This window comes from Oncorhynchus mykiss, chromosome 1 (assembly GCF_013265735.2).
Source record: "Oncorhynchus mykiss isolate Arlee chromosome 1, USDA_OmykA_1.1, whole genome shotgun sequence".
In the NCBI taxonomy this organism is placed as follows: Eukaryota; Metazoa; Chordata; class Actinopteri; order Salmoniformes; family Salmonidae; genus Oncorhynchus; species Oncorhynchus mykiss.
In genome coordinates, this window is record NC_048565.1 from 56,926,676 (window position 1) to 56,950,156 (window position 23,481).

A 23,481-nucleotide genomic window follows, 5' to 3' on the forward strand; every position below is an offset into this window, starting at 1 on the left:
AATCGTACCCGACTTCAGTAGGCAAATGCTCACCTTCGATAGCCACTTGCACACTAGAGAATTGTGTTCTTCACGGATGAATCCTGGTTTCAACTGTACCGGGCAGATGGCAGACAGCGAGTATTTGGGAGAGCGGTTTGGTGGCGGTGGGGTTATGGTATTGGCAGGCATAAACTATGGACAACGAACACAATTACATTTTATCGATGGCAATTTGAATGCACAGAAATACCGTGACGAGATCCCGAGGCCCATTGTCTTGCCATTCATCTGTCGTCATTAAGTCATGTTTCAGCATGATAATGCACGTCCCCATGTTGCAAGGATCTGTACACAATTCCTGGAAACTGAAATTGTCCCAGTTCTTCCATGGCCTGCATACTCACCAGACATGTCACCCATTGAGCATGTTTCAGATGCTCTGGATCGTTGTGTACGACAGCGTGTTCCAGTTCCCGCCAATATCTAGCAACTTCGCACAGCCATTGAGAAGGAGTTAGACATCACGTATCAACAACTTTGAATACCTCTCCTCCTACATCCATTACCACACCCTTCAAATTTCCCCTTACGAGCCTCTGTTCATCACTGACAATGGCCACCCCATCGCCAGACACTAGTTTCAGGCACACCTGAAAACCACCATCTCCCACCCTGGTTACCCTGCTCACCTCTATTTCTTCCACTCCTTCCGGATCAGAGCTGCTACCACGGCAGCACTTAACGGCCGCCCCGCCGCCATCATCAAGCACCTCAGCCGTTGGTCATCCGAAACCTACAACACTTACATCCGCTCAAACCCAACACAGGTCTGATACTCCGAACAAAAGCTTGTCAGGCCCTGGGCCTAATCACAACAGGATTCCACCACTTTCCCCAATGACAAGACTAACCTCCACCGGCTGGCCGATGCACCAACAATCCAACCCCCAGACATTTTCAATCATGAAAGGTTCTCACGCCCACTTTCGAGCTCATTCAACAAGCAGAAGGATAAATTCCCTACTTACCCCTCCAGTTGGCTGGATGGTCCTTTTGGGGGGGTGGGGGGCAGCTCAACTGTGGGCCACTACCGGGGGCCCGCCAGCAGGAGGGACAGCACAACCTTGGTGTACAGCCGGGGGTTGACCCAGCACAACCACATTTCAAGACCGGGGCCTGACCCTGCTGGGAGGCCAGATACCAACCCCGATTCATGACCTGGGGCTGGCCTCCCTGATCAAAATCCACGGAAAAACTCTCATACCAAACTCCACCAACTACTACCCCTTCCGACCCACCGTCACTTGCGCATGTCATTTTCCAAATTTGCCCTAACGAAAAATGCCCCTTAGATATTCATTTAGAATCCTCCAATCCTCTAAATGTAATTATTGGTGGAGAGCCATATAGATTGCAGAATTGTTGGGAAGATATTTTCGATGGCACATGGTTTATGAATTGACACGCAATTTTCCGTTCCTCCTGAAAGCACTAACAGTGCATTCTCTCCGTCGCCCACACACACTTTAAACATGTGGATAATAAAGCATTTAAAGGCTGACATTGGTTGATTTTATTAAATCACTTGAGCTGACATGTTGCGGTTCATCTGATGAAGGTGCAGATGGCCTATTTATATGATGAATATGAAATTATTAAATATTAAAGCATTAGACCTCTCACTAAAGGCGTCAGTCATACAAAAGTTATACTTAAATCCAAACTGGTTTTGCAGCACGCAGATTCCAGATTGCCTTTGCTGATTGCTCATCATCTTCAACCATCAGCGAGTAGATGGCTTGAATAGTCTTGCTGGAAATGGAATACCATGGTAAATGCTGGATTTTTGATAATAATAATAAAATAAAAAGGGCCCATTTTCTCACCCCATGTTCAAGAATAATCTTTTCCCCTTTATTCAGATTACAACAGCTCAGTTTCAGTTACAACTGCTCACTTTCGGTTATGCTACCAAGTGGCTATGGTGGAAAACGCCCTTGTTCAGAAGCAAGCACCAGTTAGCCTTGAGCTAGCCTCGAGCTAGGCCCATCTCCCGGCTAGCAAACAAAGTACACCAACTACAATACCTCTCTTGCCAATTGGTCTGGACCCTTTGTTGACACGAAGCCCCGCCGATCCATCATGACTGGTATGCTGACGTAATTCGGCCTATGTGCTCTCAACCAACCTCTGCGTCGTGGATGTCAGTGAAGACCCTTCTGCTAGCCCGTCCCGCTAGCTTCCTGAACGCTGTGTCTCCAACTCGCCTAGCGTAGTAACGACCACTGAACGGCTCCCTGTTTCATCTATTGCTGCTCATTGGACCCTATGATCACTCGGCTACACAGCTGATGCCTGCTGGACTGCTCATTAACACAGTACTTCATTATGTTTTTCTGTCGGCCCCAGCCTCGAACGCAGGCCCTGTGTGTAGCTAACTGACCCTCTCTGCCCATTCATCGCCATTTACCCATTGTTGTTGTCTTAGCTGTTTACCCGTTGTTGTCTTAGCTCTCCCAATCAACACCTGTGATTGCTTTATGCCTCTCTCTAATGTCAATATGCCATGTATACTGTTGTTTAGGGTAGCTCTCATTGTTTTATTTTACTGCGGAGCCCCTAGTCCCGCTCAACATGCCTCAGATAGCTCCTTTGCCCCACCTCCCACACATTCGAAGACCGCACCTAGCTTAACTGGCGCCTCCAGAGATGCAACCTCTATCATCGTCACTCAATGCCTAGGCTTACCTCCACTGTACTCGCACCCTACCATATCCTTGTCTGTACATTACACCCTGAATCTATCCTACCACGGCCAGAAATCTGCTCCTTTCATTATCTGTTCCCAACGCACTAGACGACCAGATCTTATAGCCTTTAGCCGTACCCTCATCGATCGTGAGAGTTCGTATTGTTAGGTGACCAAAACTGGGATATGCTTAACACCCCGGCCGCCCTACAATCTAAGCTAGATGCCCTCAATCTCACACAAATATTCAAGGAACCTACCAGGTACAACCCCAAATCCGTGAACATGGGCACCCTCATGTACACCTCTGCTGTTTTCAACCAGGATCTCAGCAATCACTGCCTCATTGCCTGCGTCCGTTACGGGTCCGGGGTCAAACGACCACCCCTCATCACTGTCAAACGCTCCCTAAAACACTTCTGCGAGCAGGCCTTTCTAATCAACCTGGCCCAGGTGTCCTGGAAGGATATTAACCTCATCCTGTCAGCAGAGGTTGCCTGGTTGTTCTTTAAAAGTGCTTTCCTAAGCATGCCAATTTAAAAAAATGTAGAACTAAGAACAGATATAGCCCTTGGTTCAGTCCAGACTTGACTGCCCAGACTTGACTGCCCTTGGCCAGCACAAAAACATCATCTAGCATCGAATAGTCCCCGCGATATGCAACTTTTCAGGGAAGTCAAGAACCAATATACGCAGTCAGTTAGGAAAGCAAAGGCTAGCTTTTTCAAACAGAAAAAGGATACTGTAAAGTCCATGGAGAATAAGAGCACCTCATATCAGCTGCACACTGCACTGAGGCTAGGAAATTCTGTCACCACCGATAAATCCATGATAATCGAGAATTTCAATTAGCATTTCTCTACAGCTGGCCATGCTTTCCACCTGGCTACCCCAACCCCGGCCAACAGCTCTGCAACCCCCGCAACAACTGGCCCAAGCCCCGCCCCGCTTCTCCTTCACCCAAATCCAGACAGCTGATGTTCCGATAGAGCTGCAAAATCTGGATCCCTACAAATCAGCCTGGCTAGAAAATCTGGACACTCTCTTCCTAAAATTATCCGCCGCCATTGTTGCAAGCCGTATTACTAGTTCAACCTCTCTTTCGTATCATGTGAGATTCCTAAAGATTGGAAAGCGGCCACATTCATCCCCCTCTTCAAAGGGGAAGACACTCTAGACTCAAATTGTTACAGACCTTTATTCATCCTGCCCTGCCTTTCTAAAGTCTTCGAAAGCCAAGTGCACAAACAGATCACCGACCATCTCGAATCCCACCATACCTTCTCCACCAAGCAATCCGGTTTCTGAGCTGGTCACAGGTGCACCTCAGCCACACTCAAGTTCCTAAACGATATCATAACCGCCATCGATAAAAGACAGTACTATGCAGCGTTCTTCATCAACCTGGCCAAGGCTTTCGACTCTGTCAATCACCGTATTCTTATCGGCAGACTCAACAGCCTTGGTTTCTCTAATGACTGCCTCACCTGGTTCACCAACTACTTCTCAGATAGAGTTCAATGTGTCAAATTGGAGCGCCTGTGGTCCGGACCTCTGGCAGTCTCTATGGGGGTGCCACAGGGTTAAATCTCAGGCTGACTCTTTTCTCTGTATAAATCAATTATGTCACTCTTGCTGCGGGTGATTCTTTGATCCACCTCCACGCAGATGACATCATTCTGTATACATCTGGCACTTCTTTGGACACTGTGTTAACAAACCTCCAAACGAGCTTCAATGCCATACAACACTCGTTCTGTGGCCTCCAACTGCTCTTAAATGCCAGTAAAACTAAATGCATGCTCTTCAACCAATCGCTGCCCGCACCCGCCTGCCCAGCATCACTACTCTGGACGGTACTGACTTAGAATATGTAGACAACTATAAATATCCAGGTATCTGGCTAGACTGTAAACCCTCCTTCCAGACAAATCTAGAATCTGCTTCCTATTTTACAACAAAGCCTCCTTAACTCATGCTGCCAAACAACCTCGTAAAACTGACTATCCTACTGATCCTTGACATCGGCGATGTCATTTACAAAATAGCCTCCAACACTCTACACAGCAAATTGGATGCAGTCTATCACAGTGACATCCGTTTTGTCACCAAAGCCCCATTTACTACCCACCACTGCGACCTGTATGCTCTCGTTGGCTGGTCCTCACTACATATTCGTCGCCAAACCCACTGGCTCCAGGCCATCTACTAGTAAAGTGCCACCTTATCTCAGCTCACTGGTCACCATAGCAACACCCACCCGTAGCACACGCTCCAGCACATATATTTCACTGGTCATCCCCAAAGCCAACACCTACTTTGGCTGCCTTTCCTTCCAGTTCTCTGCTGCCAATGACTGGAATGAATTGCAAAAATCACTGAAGTTGGAGACTTACAGTATATCTCCCTCACTAACTAAGCATCAGCTGTCAGGCAGCTTACCGATCGCTGCAGCTGTACACAGCCCATCTGTAAATAGCCCAAAATCCCCATGTTTGTTTTGGTTTTTCTTCTCTTTTGCACACCAGTATTTCTACTTGCAAATCCTCATCTGCACATCTGTCACTCCAGTGTTAATTGCTAAATTGCAATTACTTCGCCACTATGGCCTTACTTACTTCATTTTCACACACCGTCTACAGATTTTTCTATTGTGTTATTTACTGTCCGTTTGTTATCCCAAGTGTAACTCTGTGTTGTTTGTGTCGCACTGCTTTGCTTTATATTGGCCAGGTCGCAGTTGTAAATGAGAACTTGTTCTCAACTGGCCTACCTGGTTAAATTAAGGGGAAATAATTTGTTTTTTTTTAAATACAATTGAAAACGAAATCATCTCAAAAAAGTTTGTTATTTTTTAAACAAGGTCTTGAAAATGAGATGGTGAACTCCGCAAACAAACAGTCAGAGAATGAGAATGGTAAATGACTGTAATTAATACATTCATTCAATACATTGGAGGGTTAGGACTGGAGCCACCAGAGGACTTGAAAATTAGCCATAGCTGAGAGGATCACCAAAACTAAAGGTATTTTGGTTTCAGTGCATTTTCTTAAAAACATTTTTAAATAGCCTATCAATGTGTAGGCATACTGTGTAATAAAATTGATAATTGTGTACTAAAAACGTGAATGTGTTTTTTCAGAGCATACAACCATGCAATTCAATGGCTCAGATACAAGACGTATATGGCAGAGTCCACAGGAAATCACGGATTACAAAAAGAAAAACAGCCACATTACAGACACCGACGTCTCGCTTCCAGACAAACTAAACACCTTTCTTTGCCCCCCCCCCTCCCACACACTTCTTCTCCGTAGCCGACGTGAGTAAGATATTTAAACGTGTTAACCCCCAGGCTGCTGGCACAGACGTCATCCCTAGCCGCGTCCTCAGAGCATGTGCAGACCAGCTGGATGGTGTGTTTACGGACATATTCAATCCCTCCCTATCTCAGTCTGCTGTCCCCAAATGCTAAAAGATGGCCACCATTGTTCCTGTACCCAAGAAGGCAAAGATAACTGAACTAAATGACTATCGCCCTGTAGCACTCATTTCTGTCATCATGAAGTGCTTTGAGAGACTAGTCAAAGATCATATCACCTCCACCTTACCTGCCACCCTAGACCCACTTCAGTTTGCATACCGCCCCAACAGGTCCACAGACGATGCAATCGTCATCACACTGCACACAGACCTGTTCCATCTGTACTCATAATTGAGAGCATCCTTTCGGGCTGTATCACCACCTGGTACGGCAACTGCACCGCCCTCAACAGCAAGGCTCTCCAGAGGGTGGTGCGGTCTGCACAACGCATCACCGGGGGCAAACTACCTGCCCTCCAAGACACCTACAGCACCCATTGTCACAGGAAGACCAAAAAGATCATCAAGGACAACAACCACCCGAGCCACTGCCTGTTCACCCCACTACCATCCAGAAGGCGAGGTCAGTACAGGTGCATCAAAGCTGAAAAACAGCTTCTCTCTCAAGGCCATTAGACTGCTAAACAGCAATCACTAACTACATAGAGACTCATATCACTGGCCACTTAAATAAATGGATCACTGGTCACTTTAAACATTGCCACTTTAATAATGTTAACATATCTTTCATTACTCATCTCATACTGTATGTGTGTACTGTATCTTATACCATCTATTGCACCATGCCTATGCCACTCATCCATATGAGAAAATTGCAATATGTACATATTATTATTCCTCCCTTTAGATTTGTGTGTATTAGGTAGTTGTTGGGGAATTGTTAGATTATTTATTAGATATTACTGCACTGTCAGAACTAGAAGCACAAGCATTTCGCTACACTCGCATTAACATCTGCTAACCATGTGTATGTGACCAATAAAATTTAATTTTATTTGCCGACAACCATCTGTGAAGATCAGTGGACAAAGGGCTGGACAACAGGCCACACCAAAAAAAACGCATGGTTCCACAGAATACCAACTGGGATGGATTCCGGTGGCAAATGTGGCTTCTTCATTAACATCTGTATGCTTAATAAAATAATGATAAAATACTGTCGCCATCTTTGATCCAAGAGAACACACATGGTTTATGTTCTGAAAATAAATAACTATATATTGGTCATGTCTCCCGAGTGGTGCAGCGGTCTAAGGCACTGCATCTACGTGCAAGAGGCATCACTACAGTCCCTGGTTAGAATCCAGGCTGTATCACATCCAGCCGTGATTGGGAGTCCCATAGGGCGGTGCACATTTGGATCAGCATCATCTGGGTTTTGCCGGGGTAGGTCGTCATTGTAAATAAGAATTTGTTCTTTAACTGACTTGCCTAGTTAAATAAAGGTTAAATAAAAATATAAAAATATATATAATAAGTCTTACAAAGCCATTCCATAAGTCCACTCAAGTTTCTTCAACTGTCTTCTGACTGTGACTAGAGTGATGTTGATATTGTGCTGTGATGCCAAAATATTCCAGGCTGCATTTACAGATCGCCCATCATCTTCAACCATCAGTGAGTTGATGGTTTGAATAGTCTCGCTGGAAATTGTAATGAAAAGCACTATACAAAGTAAATGTGTTATTTATTATGGTCTGACATGTTGCAATTTTGTAATTCTACCTAAGAATAGTAAAGCCCCCTTTACTGGCTCAAATAGCCGACCAATCAGCCTGTTACCAACCCTTAGTACATTTTTGGAAAAAATAGTGTTTGACCAGATACAATGCTATTTCACAGAAAACTAATTGACAACAAACTTTCAGTATGCTTATAGAGAAGGACATTCAACAAGCACAGCACTTACACAAATGACTGATGATTGGCTTGAGAGACATTGATGATAAAAAGATTGTGGGGACTGTCTTGTTAGACTTAGTGCGGTCTTTGATATTATCGATCATAGTCTACTGCTGGCAAAACGTATGCGTTATGGCTTTACACCCCCTGCTACATTGTGTTACCTGTCTAACAGAACATAGAGGGTGTTCTTTAACGGAAGCCTCTCAAACATAATTCAGGAAGAAACAGGAATTCCCCAGGGCAGCTATCTAGGCCCATTACTTTAAAAAAATATTTACTAATGACATGCCACTGGCTTTGAGGAATGCCAGAGTGTCTATGTATGCGGATGACTCAACACTATACATGTCAGCTACTACAGTGACTGAAATAACTGCAACACTGCAACAAAGAATTGCAGTTAGTTTCAGAGTGGGTGGCAAGGAATAAGTTAGTCTAAATATTCTAAAACTAAAAGCATTGTATTTGGGACAAAGCATTCACTAAACCCTAAACCTCAACTAAATCTTGCAATAAATCATGTGGAAATTGAGCAAGTTGAGGTGACTAAACTGCTTGGAGTTACCCTGGATTGTAAACTGTCATGGTCAAAATATATTGATACAACAGTAACTAAGATGGGGAAAAGTATGTCCATGATAAGGCGCTGCTCTACCTTCTTGACAGCACGGTCAACAAGGCAGGTCCTACAGGCCATAGTTTTGTCGTACCTGGACTATAACAAAGTCTTAAAAATAACTATGAGTAGTGATGTTTAGTGAATTACAAGGATGGTACAAAAATCCTTGGTCAGGTGACACAAAAAAGGATTTAGGAAAATTGCAATTGGTTCAGAACAGGGCTGCATGGCTGGCCCTTGGATGTACACAGAGAGCTAATATTAATAATATGCATGTCAATCTCTCCTGGCTCAAAGTGGAGGAGAGATTGACTTCATTACTGCTTGTATTTACGAGAGGTATTGACATGTTGAATGCACCCATGCATACCCCACAAGACATGCCACAAGAGGTCTCTTCACAGTCCCCAAGTCCAGCGCAGACTATGGAAGGCTCACAGTACTAAATAGAGCCATGACTACATGGAACTCTATTCCACATCAAGTAACTCATGCAAGCAGTAAAATGTGATTTTAAAAACAGATAAAAAAACACCTTATGGAACAGCGGGGACTGTGAAGCAACACGAACACAGGCACAGACACATGCATACACACACACACGATAGCATGCACACTATACACACATGTACACATAGATTTTGTACTGTATATTTGTGGTAGTGGTGGAGTAGGGGCCTCAATGCACACAGTCTGTGAATGTATTGTAATGTTTTTAAAATTGTATAAACTGCCTTCATTTTGGTGGACCACAGGAAGAGTAGGGAACACATATATAACTATAGAAAATGGTTGCAGGTCAGAGGGCCATCTAACAAGTGCAGATCAGAGGGCCATCAAGCGAAACAGACCAATGAACCACGGGTAAACGGCGGGAGTATCTATGACTCTCCGCTTCTCCCTTCCCTTGGCACAAGCTCGGATGACCAGCTCCATCCCCCCTGACCAGCTCCAACTCCCCTTTCCCTGTTTGGCGCGGCCACATGGCGCACCCCCTTTTCCTGTTAGGCACGACTGCATGGCACACCCCCAATATCAAGGTGCATATGGGCCTATTTATATAATGAATATGAATTCAAGGGCAGAAATGATTAAATATTAAAGCATTAGATCTCTCACTAAAGGCGTCATGTCATACAAAAGCTATACTTAAATCCGAACTGGTTGGAGATTAAAAGAGTACATAGCCATAAAAGCTAGAAAATGACCAGCACGGTCAGATAATATGAACAGTGTTTATAGAGGGTGCAACCGGTCAGTACCTTAGGAGTAAATGCCAGTTGGCTTTTCATAGCCGAGCATTCAGAGGTCAAGACAGCAAGTGCATGTACGTGTGCGAGAAAGAGGATCGAAACATACACACTAACATGTGGAATATAGCAATACGAATGTCAGTTTAATATGCAGTGCAGATCACCTTCTATTACCCTTCTCAGAGTTTTAAGAATTGTGTGTGTTCAATTATTTGTGACATTGTGGCATTTAGACCATATTGAAGATGGAAGCAATAGAATTTGAAGCAATATCCTACCCGCGTGTGGTCAACCATTTCAGCACCTTTTCACGCTGCTCTGAGACAAGTATGGGGACTGGTCTTGATAAATCAATGAGCTTTTTATTTTCACCAAATCTCTGTTTGGGTATTGGTTAGACTACAATTAGGGTGTGGAAATGTTGGGATTATTTTGCTCTACTGGTCACATTGTACAGCTCCATATTTTCCCCGAGGGTTTTGTTTTTTGTTTTTCTTGGAATAGTAACATCATAATATTAATAAAATGTATTAAGCTACATTTTTTTAAATCAATCCCATATACTTTGTTCTTCCAAAATAGGTTTTAAATTCTCTAGTACAGCCAATATTAAAGACTGTCAAATGCTTCTCAAAGATGCCCTCTGGTGGTCAAACAAGCACTAACTAGCATTAATGGCAACAATGGCTGACACTTAAAACCTCACTGGGGATATGTGGGACGGTAGCGTCCCACCTCGCCAACAGCGAGGTGCTCCAAATTCAAAACGTAAAAAAATCTCATAATTAAAATTCCTCAAGCATACAAGTATTTTACACCATTTTAAAGATAACATTCTCGTTAATCCAGCCACAGTGTCTGATTTAAAAAATGCTTTACAGCAAAAGCACCACAAACGATTATGTTAGGTCACCACCAACTCACAGAAAAGCATCCATTTTTCCAGCCAAAGAGAGGAGTCACAAAAAGCACAAATAGAGATAAAATGAATCACTAACCTTTGATGATCTTCATCAGATGACACTCATAGGACTTCATGTTACACAATACATGTATGTTTTGTTCGATAAAGTGCATATTTATATTTAAAAAAATCTCATTTTACATTGGCGCGTTACGTTGAATGGTTCTAAAACATGCGGTGATTGTGTAGAGCCACATCTATTTACAGAAATACTCATCATAAATGTTGATGAAAATTCAAGTGTTATACATGAAATTAGATATATACTTCTCCTTAATCCAACCGCTGTGTTAGATTTCAAAAAAGCTTTACGGAAAAAGCAAACCATGCAATAATCTGAGTACAGCTTTCAGACAACAAAGCAGCCAAAAATATATCCTCCATTTTGGGTAGTCAACATTAGTCATAAATAGCATTATAAATATTTATTTACATTTGATGATCTTCATCAGAATGCACTTCCAGGAATCACAGTTCCACAATAAATGTTTGTTTTGTTCGATAATGTCCATCATTTCTGTCCAAATAGCTTATTTTGTTAGGGCGTTTGGTAAACAAATCAAAAAGCGCGTTCAGGTCCAGCTGAACGTCGGACGAAAAGTTCAAAAAGTTCCGTTACAGCCCGTAGAAACTTGTCAAACTAAATATAGAATCAATCTTTAGGATGTTTTTATCATAAATCTTCAATAATGTTCCAACCGGAGAATTCCTATCTCTGTAGAAAAGCAATGGAAAGAGAGCTAACTCTCTCGTGACCGCGCCTCAGAGCCTGTGGCACTCTGCCAGACACCTGACTCATTCCTCTCTCATTCAGTCCCACTTCACAGTAGAAGCCTGAAACAACGTTCTAAAGACTGTTGACATCTAGCGGAAGCCTTAGGAAGTGCAACATAACCAATATCCCACTGTATCTACAATAGGGGCTTTAGTTAAATAACTACAAGCCTCAGATTTCCCACTTCCTGGTTGGATTTTTCTCAGGTTTTCGCATGCCATATGAGTTCTGTTATACTCACAGACATCATTCAAACAGTTTTAGAGACTTCAGAGTGTTTTCATCCAAGCTACTCAATAAGAAGTTAAATAAGGTGCCATAGAATTCTGTGGCAGCCCGCAAGGTGTGCTGCAGTATGACACAACGTGTACAGGAAGAACCACTGTAGGATCAGCCTCCCCTCCCCCAGTCACAACCTTAAAGGGTAGGAAGCAGTTTTGAGTTTTTACTCACCAAAGGAACAACACAGTGTGGTCAAAGACTTAGTGACTTAGTTGTAGTCAAGATCTGGTTACCTGCAACTACAAACATAGTTCTATTTTGTTTTTTAAACATATTTGTTAACCTATTTCTAGATATCTTCTAAACTACCCACAATGCAATATTTCTCTACATCATATGGATAATCTACTCTGCGTTAGCGAGCTCAGGTTAGTTAGCCACTAGCCATGCAGATCGAGTGTTCGCAATGGTGAGCTACAATCCACTAATCACGAGGAGGTGTGATGAAAACAAGCAATCATATTCCTCACACAAGGGGTCCGCATGATCTCTGTGAAGTAGGCTAGAGTTTTTCAACCTTGGCTTAGTACTAGCAAGCTACAGTAGCTGACTGACTGCGCTGTTGTGATCCTCTCCATTTGCCTGGAGCCTTCCTCCAATCGCAGTCTTATTGTTGACTCTTCCCCTCTTCTCCTTTGGCCAATGCATCCTCTGGATTATTGCCTCCGGAATGTATCTACTTTGGATTTAACCTACTATATCCTAGCCACCGTGCTTCTACAACTGCATTGCTTGCTGTTTGGGGTTTTAGGCTGGGTTTCTGTACAGCACTTTGAGATATCAGCTGATGTACGAAGGGCTATATAAATACATTTGATTTGATTTGATTTGATATCGCTATTGGATTAGCTGACTCTCAAACATTATAGAGTACAGAGCCGAAATAAGAAAAAACATTTTCACTGCCCCAATAATTATGGAGGGCACTGTAACTAACTTTAGCTGGCTGGTTATCTGGCTAAGATAACTGCATATTTGATGGTTAGATGGTGTTATATATTTAAAGTAATAATAATAATCATTATAATTTATTACATTTCTATAGCGCTTTTCAAAGAATCTCAAAGCATTTCAAAATCAAAATACAAACAAGCAATGTACAGTGGGACAAAAAAGTATTTAGTCAGCCAAGTTCTCCCACTTAAAAAGATGAGAGAGGCCTGTAATTTTCATCATAGGTACACTTCAACTATGACAGACAAAATGAGAAAAAAAATCCTGAAAATCACATTGTAGGGTTTTTAATGAATCTATTTGCAAATTATGGTGGAAAATAAGTATTTGGTCAATAACAAAAGTTTATCTCAATACTTTGTTATATACCCTTTGTTGGCAATGACGGAGGACAAACGTTTTCTGTAAGTATTCACAAGGTTTTCACACACTGTTGCTGGTATTTTGGCCCATTCCTCCATGCAGATCTCCTCTAGAGCAGTGATGTTTTGGGGCTGTTGCTGGGCAACACGGACTTTCAACTCCCTCCAAAGATTTTCTATGGAGTTGAGATCTGGAGACTGGCTAGGCCACTCCAGGACCTTGAAATGCTTCTTACGAAGCCACTCCTTCGTTGCACAGGCAGTGTGTTTGGGATCATTGTCATGCTGAAAGACCCAGCCACGATTCATCTTCAATGCCCTTGCTGATGGAAGGAGGTTTTCACTCAAAATCTCACGATACATGGCCCCATTCATTCTTTCCTTTACACAGATCAGTTGTCCTGGTCCCTTTGCAGAAAAACAGCCCCAAAGCATGATGTTTCCAACCCCATGCTTCACAGTAGGTATGGTGTTCTTTGGATGCAACTCAGCATTCTTTGTCCTCCAAACACGACGCGTTGAGTTTTTACCAAAAAGTTATATTTTGGTTTCATCAGACCATATGACATTCTCCCAATCTTCTTCTGGATCATCCAAATGCTCTCCAGCAAACTTCAGACGGGCCTGGACATGTAAGGGCTTAAGCAGGGGAACATGTCTGGCACCGCAGGATTTGAGTCCCTGGCGGCGTAGTGTGTTACTGATGGTAGGCTTTGTTACTTTGGTCCAGGCTCTCTGCAGGTCATTCACTAGGTCCCCCCGTATGGTTCTGGGATTTTTGCTCACCGTTCTTGTGATCATTTTGACCACACGTAGTGAGATCTTGCGTTGAGCCCCAGATCGAGAGAGATTATCAGTGGTCTTGTATGTCTTCCATTTCCTAATAATTGCTCCCACAGTTGATTTCTTCAAACCAAGCTGCTTACCTATTGCAGATTCAGTCTTCCCAGCCTGGTGTAGGTCTATAATTGTGTTTCTGGTGTCCTTTGACAGCTCTTTGGTCTTGGCCATAGTGGAGTTTGGAGTGTGACTGTTTGAGGTTGTGGACAGGTGTCTTTTATACTGATAACAAGTTCAAACAGGTGCCATTAATGGGTGGAGGACAGAGGAGGACAGAGGAGCCTCTTAAAGAAGAAGTTACAGGTCTGTGAGAGCCAGAATTCTTGCTTGTTTGTAGGTGACCAAATACTTATTTTCCACCATAATTTGCAAATAAATTCATAAAAAATCCTACAATGTGATTTTCTGGATTTTTTCCTCCTCATTTTGTCTGTCATAGTTGAAGTGCACCTATGATGAAAATTACAGGCCTCTCATCTTTTTTAAGTGGGAGAAATTGCACAATTGGTGGCTGACTAAATACTTTTTTTGCCCCACTGTATCATGACAGGCCAGTCAACAGAGGCCAAGTATTTGAAAGCTGCATCCTCCGAAGATGTAAAGGGACAGTTAATGGCTTGAGCTGAGAGAGCTGGTCAGACGATGGTAGATGATGGTGATGGAGTCTACTGATGATCTTCATATGGCAAGTCTAAGAACCAGCCTGACTTATAGCCACTGGACTTCTCCAATTCCACTCTGTGTAGCACCCACTTGGGTGATGTCTAAGCAGCTCTTGGCACCAGAAAGCTCACCACTAGGGCCAGTACGATACCAGTATCGCAAAAATGAAAACAGGAGGCAGACCAAACTATTTGGTCCTTTAAAAACCTGCTGTATGTAAAATATTATGTGCTATAGGTTAGGAAATAAATACATGTGACTCTGGATGACAACATAATGATTTTTGATTTCAATATTAGGGCTGTTTTCCCCAAAAAATTGAAATCAGCTTAATGTTTTGTTTTCTTGCCACAATACTAACGAGTATTGCAATACTGGTATCGTCCCAGCCCTTGTGCAAACGATTAGGTTTAATTTGAAGTTATACATTTTAATTCATTTCTGTTGGAGTTTACATTATAGGGCATAGGCTGGCTTGCCGGGTCCTCCATATAACGTAACACCCGCAAAAACATTTTCCGGCATGACTTCGGCATTCTCGGGATTCTGATCGGTTGTATGTAATAACTCTAAAAATAGAAAAGTGAGGTGTAACTTTGCATTGGGACTTTTGATGTGTATACTAATGCAAAACCATATGTTACATGTGGTTACATTTATACTACCTACTATTAGTGAAAATGAAAAATTGCACAAGATCAGTGTCTAAGGGCAACTACACCAGACTCCAATGAAATGCAGAAGACTGACAGGAGTCAAAGCAGCAGAGATCGAACATTTAGGCAGAAAAACTAACTCTTTGAAAAAAGTTAATCTCCCTTACAAGAATGTAATGTCTGTTTTATGTCATAATAATAATAATGTACATAATTGTGACACTGAAGTGATCAATGCATACTTATAAAACCTCTAGAATAAGGATGTTTCATTTTGCACTAGCTTGTACCCAAGGAGCTCTGAGGTAAAAGGGATAGTTCACTCATATGATGTAAAAGGAAGCATCATCATCACATTTTTTGCTCTGTGCTGAGAGTGCTCCATCTTAAAAAACATGAACATTTTGGGGGATTGTATTAACAGTGGACTAATGAACAACACACCAAAAGAGTAAAGTGATCCTTAAAAAGCCATTATTCCAACCGCAACCTTGGACTCGAGTCTCCTCCTTTACCTCTACAAAGTCACCTTGTATCTGAAAATGTCTTTCTTCTTAGGCTAGTAAGATGTTTCATTCCAGGTCCCATATTCCACTTTTAAGTGAGGCAACATACACTGGGTGTATAAAACATTAGGAACGCCTGCTCTTTCCATGACATAGACTGACCAGGTGAATCCAGGTGAAAGCTATCGTCCCTAATTGATGTCACCTGTTAAGACCACTTCAATAAGTGTGGATGAGGTGGAGGAGATGGATTTAAAGAAGGATTTGCAAGCCTCAAGAAAATTGAGACATGGGATTGTGTATGTGTGCCATTCAGAGGGTGAATGGGCAAGACAAAAGATTTAAGTGTCTTTGAACAGGGTATGGTAGTAGGTGCCAGGCGCACCAGTTTGCGTGTGTCAAGAACTGCCACGCTGCTGGGTTTCAATAGTTTCCCGTGTGCATCAAGAATGGTCCACCACCCAAAGGATATCCAGCCAACTTGACACAACTGTGGGAAACATTGGAGTCAAAATGGGTCAGCATCCCTGTGGAACACTTTCGACACCTTGTAGAGCCCATGCCCCAATGGATTGAAGCTGTTCTAAGGGAAAAGGGGGGTGCAACTCAATATTAGGAAGGTGTTTGTTCCTAATGTTTTGTATATTGAATGTAGATTAATCTGTTATTCTTCTTTGAAAGAGTACAAAATAGAGTGAAAACAAAAGAGAGGAGCGATTGCGTGTGTGTGTGTCTGTGTTTGTGTGCGTGTGTATGTATGTGTGTTTGTGCGTTAGTGCTTGGATTTGGCAGGTGCACACCGGTAGCTAGTACTAGCACATTGAATTTTCTACTGCTCGAGGACCATCAACCCCTACAGAATATTGGCTAAAAAGTTCCAGCTCCTAAATATAAACAGTACCAGCACCCAAAAATGAGTGCCTGCACCAATGTAAAAATAAGTCGACTTCAAGCACTGCAAAGTGTGTGTGTGTGTGTGTTTCTTCACGTGTTAAAACATGTTACAGAACTCACAGTGGAGGGAGTGATGCCAAACTTGCCCTCTCCGTCTACCAGGCCGTACTCGATGACAGAGAAGAGGCCCGAATCTGCGTCTGTGGCACTGACTGTCACTATGACCGTGCCCAAGTCAACATCCTCAAACACTGGCTTCTGCAAAGGGACAGCATGACACAACAACATCAGCATACACACAGACAAGCACAAACTCAGACCATCACAATAGAAATCATATCAATTGAGTACTACTAAAGGTGTCCGCATGCATCCCAACCAAAATAGTTTGTGCATATATAATGACATTTTTGTTCAATTTGGTCTTCTGCAAGTGTTTTTTCGGCTATTCGTGCACACACATTTTTTCTCGAGGCAAGCCGAAGTCGGTAGCCAACGTCTATGCCCCTTTGTTGGTGATTGGTCAACAGTAGGGGTTCTTCAATGAAGTGTCATTCAACAAGAAACAATTTGTTTTCATGCAACATTTTTTACTTGACAAATACTGCACCAAACATCTTAGATGTAAAATTGCGCGACTAAGATCTTCTTGGGAAAAACGTCAACATTTATGACAGATTTCTTGAGTTATCTTTTTTTTCAAGTGAATGTCTTTTAAGGTAGTATGTGAAAACACACGTTCAGTTCGCCTAGCCGAGTTCGGCTAGGTGCCAGCTGAACCGAAGTATGCTGACGCCTTAAGGGTGACGCCCTTTGCAATGCATGTTATGAACAGGTATTTTTGGTACCTGGTAAGAGGGTTGTGTAAAGATGGGCTTGTTATCATTGATGTCTACTATACGTAGGTAGACAGGAAGCTCAGCCACTCTGGGTGGACTGCCGTGGTCCTGAGCTCTCACTGTGAAGTTCAGCCACTGCACCTGCTCAAAGTCCACAGTCCGGTTGGCTACGATCTTACCTGCACAACAACACAATGATTACCAGCACACTTCTCATCATACATATACTAATTATAGGGGAGAATGGGTTGGTTGTCTCACAGGTTGGTTGTCACAGTGGTTATTACTCAAAATCCAGAAGGGGCTGTGTAATAATTTAATTTCAAGATAAAAATGTGTGTCCTCTATAGGAGAGTTCATCCATGTGTTCAATTCAGGACAGGATCTAAAAATATTGAGGTGAGAGGAATATTTGCAGTTTTCAAGGGTGAAATTAAATAATCATATGCTTGTTATTTCTTTAATAAATAGCTATATGATAGGAGTATCCATAAACAATTACTTTATTGAAAAGAGGAAAGGAAGAGCTTTATTTAAATGTGTATTTTTTCCCCATAGATCAAGTCATGTGGTTACTAGCATCTTAATTAGTATTGGGGGGTGTTTAGGGATGGTTGTCACATTCGCCCTGTTTCCACCGGCACTTAAATATAGGGCCAAATTCCAGCTGACTCTATCTATCTAATTCGCAAATTCGAGCCCTGTTAGGGTAAACTTGGGCCAGCGCAGCCCATTTTCACAACTGGTGCCAGTTCGATTAGAATTCGGCTGGTGATGCCATTACTACACTACTTTTCAAAAGTTTGGGGTCACTTAGAAATGTCCTTGTTTTTGAAAGAAAAGCACATTTTTTGTCCATTAAAATAACATCAAATTGATCAGAAATACAGTGTAAACATTGTTAATGTTGTAAATGACTATTGTAGCTGGAAACTGCATATCTGTTTATGGAATATCTACATAGGCATACAGAGGCCCATTATCAGCAACCATCACTCCTGTGATCCAATGGCATGTTGTGTTAGCTAATCCAATTTTATCATTTTAAAAGGCTAATTGATAATACCCGCAAAACACCAGTCTTAACGTCAACAGTGAAGAGGCGACTCCGGGATGTCCCTAGAATTTCTAAGCAAACAGCTGGAGGCAGGGCTTTCTCCCATAGAGCTCAATTTTTATGGAATGGTCTGGCTATCCATGTGAGAGATGCAGACTCGGTCTCGACCTTTAAATCATTACTGAAGACTCATCTATTCAGTAGGTCCTATGATTGAGTGTAGTCTGGCCCAGGGGTGAGAAGGTGAACGGCTAGGCACTGGAGCGACGAACCGCCTTTGATGTCTCTGCTTGGCCAGGTCTCCTCTCTCCACTGGGATTCTCTGCCTCTGACCCTGTTATGGGGGCTGAGTCACTGTGGTGAAGATTTTTGTGGGCTATGCGCAGCCTTATCTCAGGGTAGTATGTTGGTAGACTGTTGACATCCCTCTAGTGGTGTGGGGGCTATGCTTTGGCAAAGTGGGTGGGGTTTTATCCTGCCTGGTTGGCCCTGTCTGGGGGTATTGTCGGACAGGGCCACAGTGTCCCCCGACCCACCCCTGTTACAGTCTCCAGTATCTATGCTGCAATAGTCTATGTGCCGGGGGGGGGGGGGGGCTAGGGTCAGTCTGTTTTATCTGGTGTCCTGTGTGAATTTATGTATGCTCCCTCTAATTCTCTCTCCCTGCCCTCCCGGAGGACCTGAGCCCTAGGATCTTTCCTTAGGACTACTTGGCCTGATGACTCCTGGCTGTCCCCAGCCCACCTGGTCATGCTGCTGCACCAGTTTCAACTTTTCTGCCTGTGGCTAGGGAATCCTGACCTATTCACCGGACGTGGTACCTTGTCCTGGACCTGCTGTTTTTGACTCTCTACCGCACCGGCTGTCTCGACCTCTGAATGCTCAGCTATCAAAAGCCAAATGACATTTACTCCTGCTGTACTGACCTGTTGCACCTTCTACAACCACTTATTATTATTTGACCTTGCTGGTCATCTATGAACGTTTGAACATCTTGAAGAACAATCTGGCCTTAAATGGCCATGTACTCTTATAATCTCCACGCGGCACAGCCAGAAGAAGACTGGCCACCCCCCAGAGCCTGGTTCCTCTCTAGGTTTCTTCCTAGGTTCCAGCCATTCTAGGGAGTTTTCCCAGCCTGCTCTTTGGGGTATTAGGTTGGGTTTCTGTATAGCACTTTGTGACATCTGCTGATGTAAAAAGGGCTTTATAAATACATTTGAATGATTGAATGATATTCCATGAAAATATTACATTCCAATTAATATTTTTTTTTATGAATTAAACACAACTATTGAAATCCTTTTGCTCCTGAATGTAATTTGAAATACTGCTGGGATTTAAAATCTTGCATTATTCAAATCACATTCACTGCAATTGTACATAATGTATTGTATGGAAAAGGAACAACAAAGAAAGAACAAAGTAAATGAATGTGCAGGTGAGTTACATGTAAAAAGAGGGAATTGACATCAAATCTCCTTATAGTGCGGATGTTAATGTGCAACATAATTCTCCCCCATATTTCATTTAAATAATTAAAATAAGACAACAAAAAAAAAAGTCTAAATAAAATTGATTAAATGTATTTTAACGCACTTGTGTGAAACCCTATCCCATAATATCCCCGGGATGCCAGAGTAAAAAAAACAGCCCTTTTCTAAAAATTTTTTTTATTTCATTCAAATAACAAAAAAAGTGTAAACTGTAGCCATTTATTTCTCTGTGTGATTTGGGTGGGCATTCTATGTTATTTTTTCCATGTTTTTGTATTTCTTTGTTTTGGCCGGGTATGGTTCTCAATCAGGGACAGCTGTCTATCTATCTAAAACCTTAGGTAGGTTTTTCCCACATGGTTTTTGTGGGTAGTTATTTTCTGTTTAGTGTTTTGCACTTGACAGGACTTTGGTTATTTTCTTTGTTTTTTGTTATAGTGTTCAGTTTCAATAAAAAGCATGAACACATACCACACTGCGCTTTGGTCTGATTCCTCTTCTTCAGACGACGAATACCGTTACATATAGTTTATTTGCCTAAGAATGACCTTCATCCACATACAATTTTTTTTTTATTTCTACACATTTATTTTTGTAATGTTAGAGAGAAATACTGTTCAATAAATAAAGGCTTTCCTTTTTTTCAAAATAAAGGCTTTACTTTTTCAAAAACATTGTATATTGGTTTATTTGTTGCTGAAAAACGAATGGCAAACACTGTGACAACCAACCCCATACTGTGTGACAACCAACCTCGGACAAAGTGTGTTTAATGGCTTATAACTCCGTGTTGGAATAAGATATGAGGATAACAAATGGTCCCCATTTCAACAGAATACCTTGGTTTTTCTCCTAACAGTGAAAATAAGATATACTGGTGCATTAGAAATACATTAATTTGTAAAAAGTGTGACAACTAACCCCGGTCTACAGTATGTGACCAATAAAATTGGATTAGAATTTGATTTGATGCCCTCAAAGCCGGTGTTTGGTGGATATATTGGCATGGGTGTCGTTAGGCCCGGGCAGGCACACTGTGCCAATATCCTCCAAACACAGGCTTTGAGCGCATTGTCACTTTTATACAATGGGTTACCAACATACTCAAATAATCATTGACATGTTTTCAATTAAAATCTTATTTTGATGAATTTATTCATAGTATTTCATCCTTCCAGATATAGTCCCAACACAAATCTAGGGTTGCTACCCAAGCTGACTGGTCATTCATTCTATCGGTTTGGTTGCCAATCCCAGTCCTTCAGTCTTTTTGTTCTGTATCTATGGAAGAGACACAGTTGTTCATTCTAAGTGTTCCATTGCCATACTGGCTGAATAACAGCAAAATAGCTGCATTTGTATTTATTTAAACTGTTTTATAAAGACATTTATTTGGGATACATCCATAACAATAAGCTAATGAGGTGCAATTTCGCCTGGCACAGGACATTTGCTCACTCGTCAGGACACTGTTGTTCAACAACACAGCTAACACAATCACTTCAAACTGAAGCTGGAAAGACTGCAAACTAGCTGCACTTCATTTGATTTGACCTTTTTTCAATTTATATTTCTTTGTATAGTATCCATAAAAATGATGATTCATGATTTCGACTGGCTGAGAAAAGCTGCCTGTCTGTCTCGTCCTGACTTCATTACTATGGGACAGCTGGTTATCGAATTTAAATATTGAAACAATGTCATAAAGGTTAAAGAGACAGACAGCAAGGTTTATACAAATGTCCACTGTTGAAACCTAAATGTTAGCCTAAAAGAAATGTGAGATAATATCTAGATGCTTTTCAGAGTAGAGATCAAGTTTATAAATTGCCTGGCTGGGCTGATGAGACAGTGGATTGCACAATCAGATGGAACAGAGTAAATAGGCATTTTTAACGTCATAGATTTGTGGACTAAAAACCGTCTGGAATGCAATTTTAACCAATCAGCAATCAGGATTAGACCCACCCATTGTATTGTATAATATGCTACATCTAAAAATGTCATAATTTTTGTCATGGCAAGTTGGTAGAATGTTTGCATTTAGAATGTTTTGTTGATTATTTGTAAATTAGCTTCAATACCCAGTGAATGAAGGAAGGAAACAAATTGAATAGCACGACAAATCTGGGTGCATTTCTGTGAATTTCAAATCTGCCATTGTTTGTTGGTTCAATGTAAAACTGATTTTACATGATACACAGTATCACATATCAGTGTTCCTTTTTCTGTAAAGTGTATTTTGAGAGGATTCTCTATCTATTGCTACATCTAGATCCATGTATTTAGAGAGTTGGGACATTGATGTTTCTGCATTATGATGCATTTACATGACACTACAACATTATATGGTAGCAATATTAGCAGAGCATTAACATTACATGGGGAAAATTTGAACAATCCTATGTAACTGAATGTCTACAATTAGAAGAATATTCTTAATTCTAAAAGTTGGAGTAACTGTCTAAACAATATCCATTAACCCTAAAAGCGCAAACGTAGTTCTAACCATTGAAGTACATGGTTTTAATTCCCGCAAATACGCATATATTTGAACATTCTCACACATTTAAAGTCAAATTTGAGGTTTAAAAATACAGCTTTATGCATGTTTTTCATGTTTTGAACAGTTATTTTGATGAATTTCATCCCTGGCAACTTGTCATGAAAATGTTTCTGTTATTTATTTAATGTGTTTCTGTGATACTGAGAAATTGTCGAATTAGCTAATCTGACATACCAGTAAGACCAAAAATGAAAGATGAGACTCTCAACTTTGTATATGGAGACTGGAAGCTAAATATGTATTCAAATAAATGTGTTTTTTTTTTTGTTATAGTGGCTGTCAACCCCAAATCAGGGGTGGCACCATATCTCTATATTTTCAGGGTACATACAATGCCTTGCAAAAGTATTCATCCCCCTTGGCGTTTTTCCTATTTTGTTGCATTACAACCTGTAATTTAAATTGATTTTTATTTGGATTTCATGTAATGGACATACACATAAATTGGGGAGAACAAGTATTTGATACACTGCCAATTTTGCAGGGTTTTCCTACTTACAAAGCATGTAGAGGTCTGTAATTTTTATCATAGGTACACTTCAACTGTGAGAGACGGAATCTAAAACAAAAATCCAGAAACATTGTATGATTTTTAAGTAATTAATTTGCATTTTATTGCATGACAGAAGTATTTCATCACCTACCAACCAGTAAGAATTCCGGCTCTCACAGACCTGTTAGTTTTTCTTTAAGAAGCCCTCCTGTTCTCCACTCATTAAATGTATTAACTGCACC

The 23,481-nt window shown here is 41.6% G+C and overlaps 1 protein-coding gene across 1 annotated transcript in view; it reads right to left on the reverse strand.

Annotated features, from left to right (window-relative positions):
* The window catches only part of cdh23 (cadherin-related 23), a 655,816-nt gene that overhangs the window by 22,067 nt on the left and 610,268 nt on the right, over positions 1–23,481 (reverse strand). Inside the window, exons 50-51 of the mRNA XM_036980724.1 lie at positions 17,637–17,806; positions 16,909–17,046 (exon numbers count right to left, since the gene is read on the reverse strand). Coding sequence (XP_036836619.1) covers positions 16,909–17,046; positions 17,637–17,806 — 308 coding nt within the window. The remainder of the gene's footprint in view (positions 1–16,908; positions 17,047–17,636; positions 17,807–23,481) is intronic.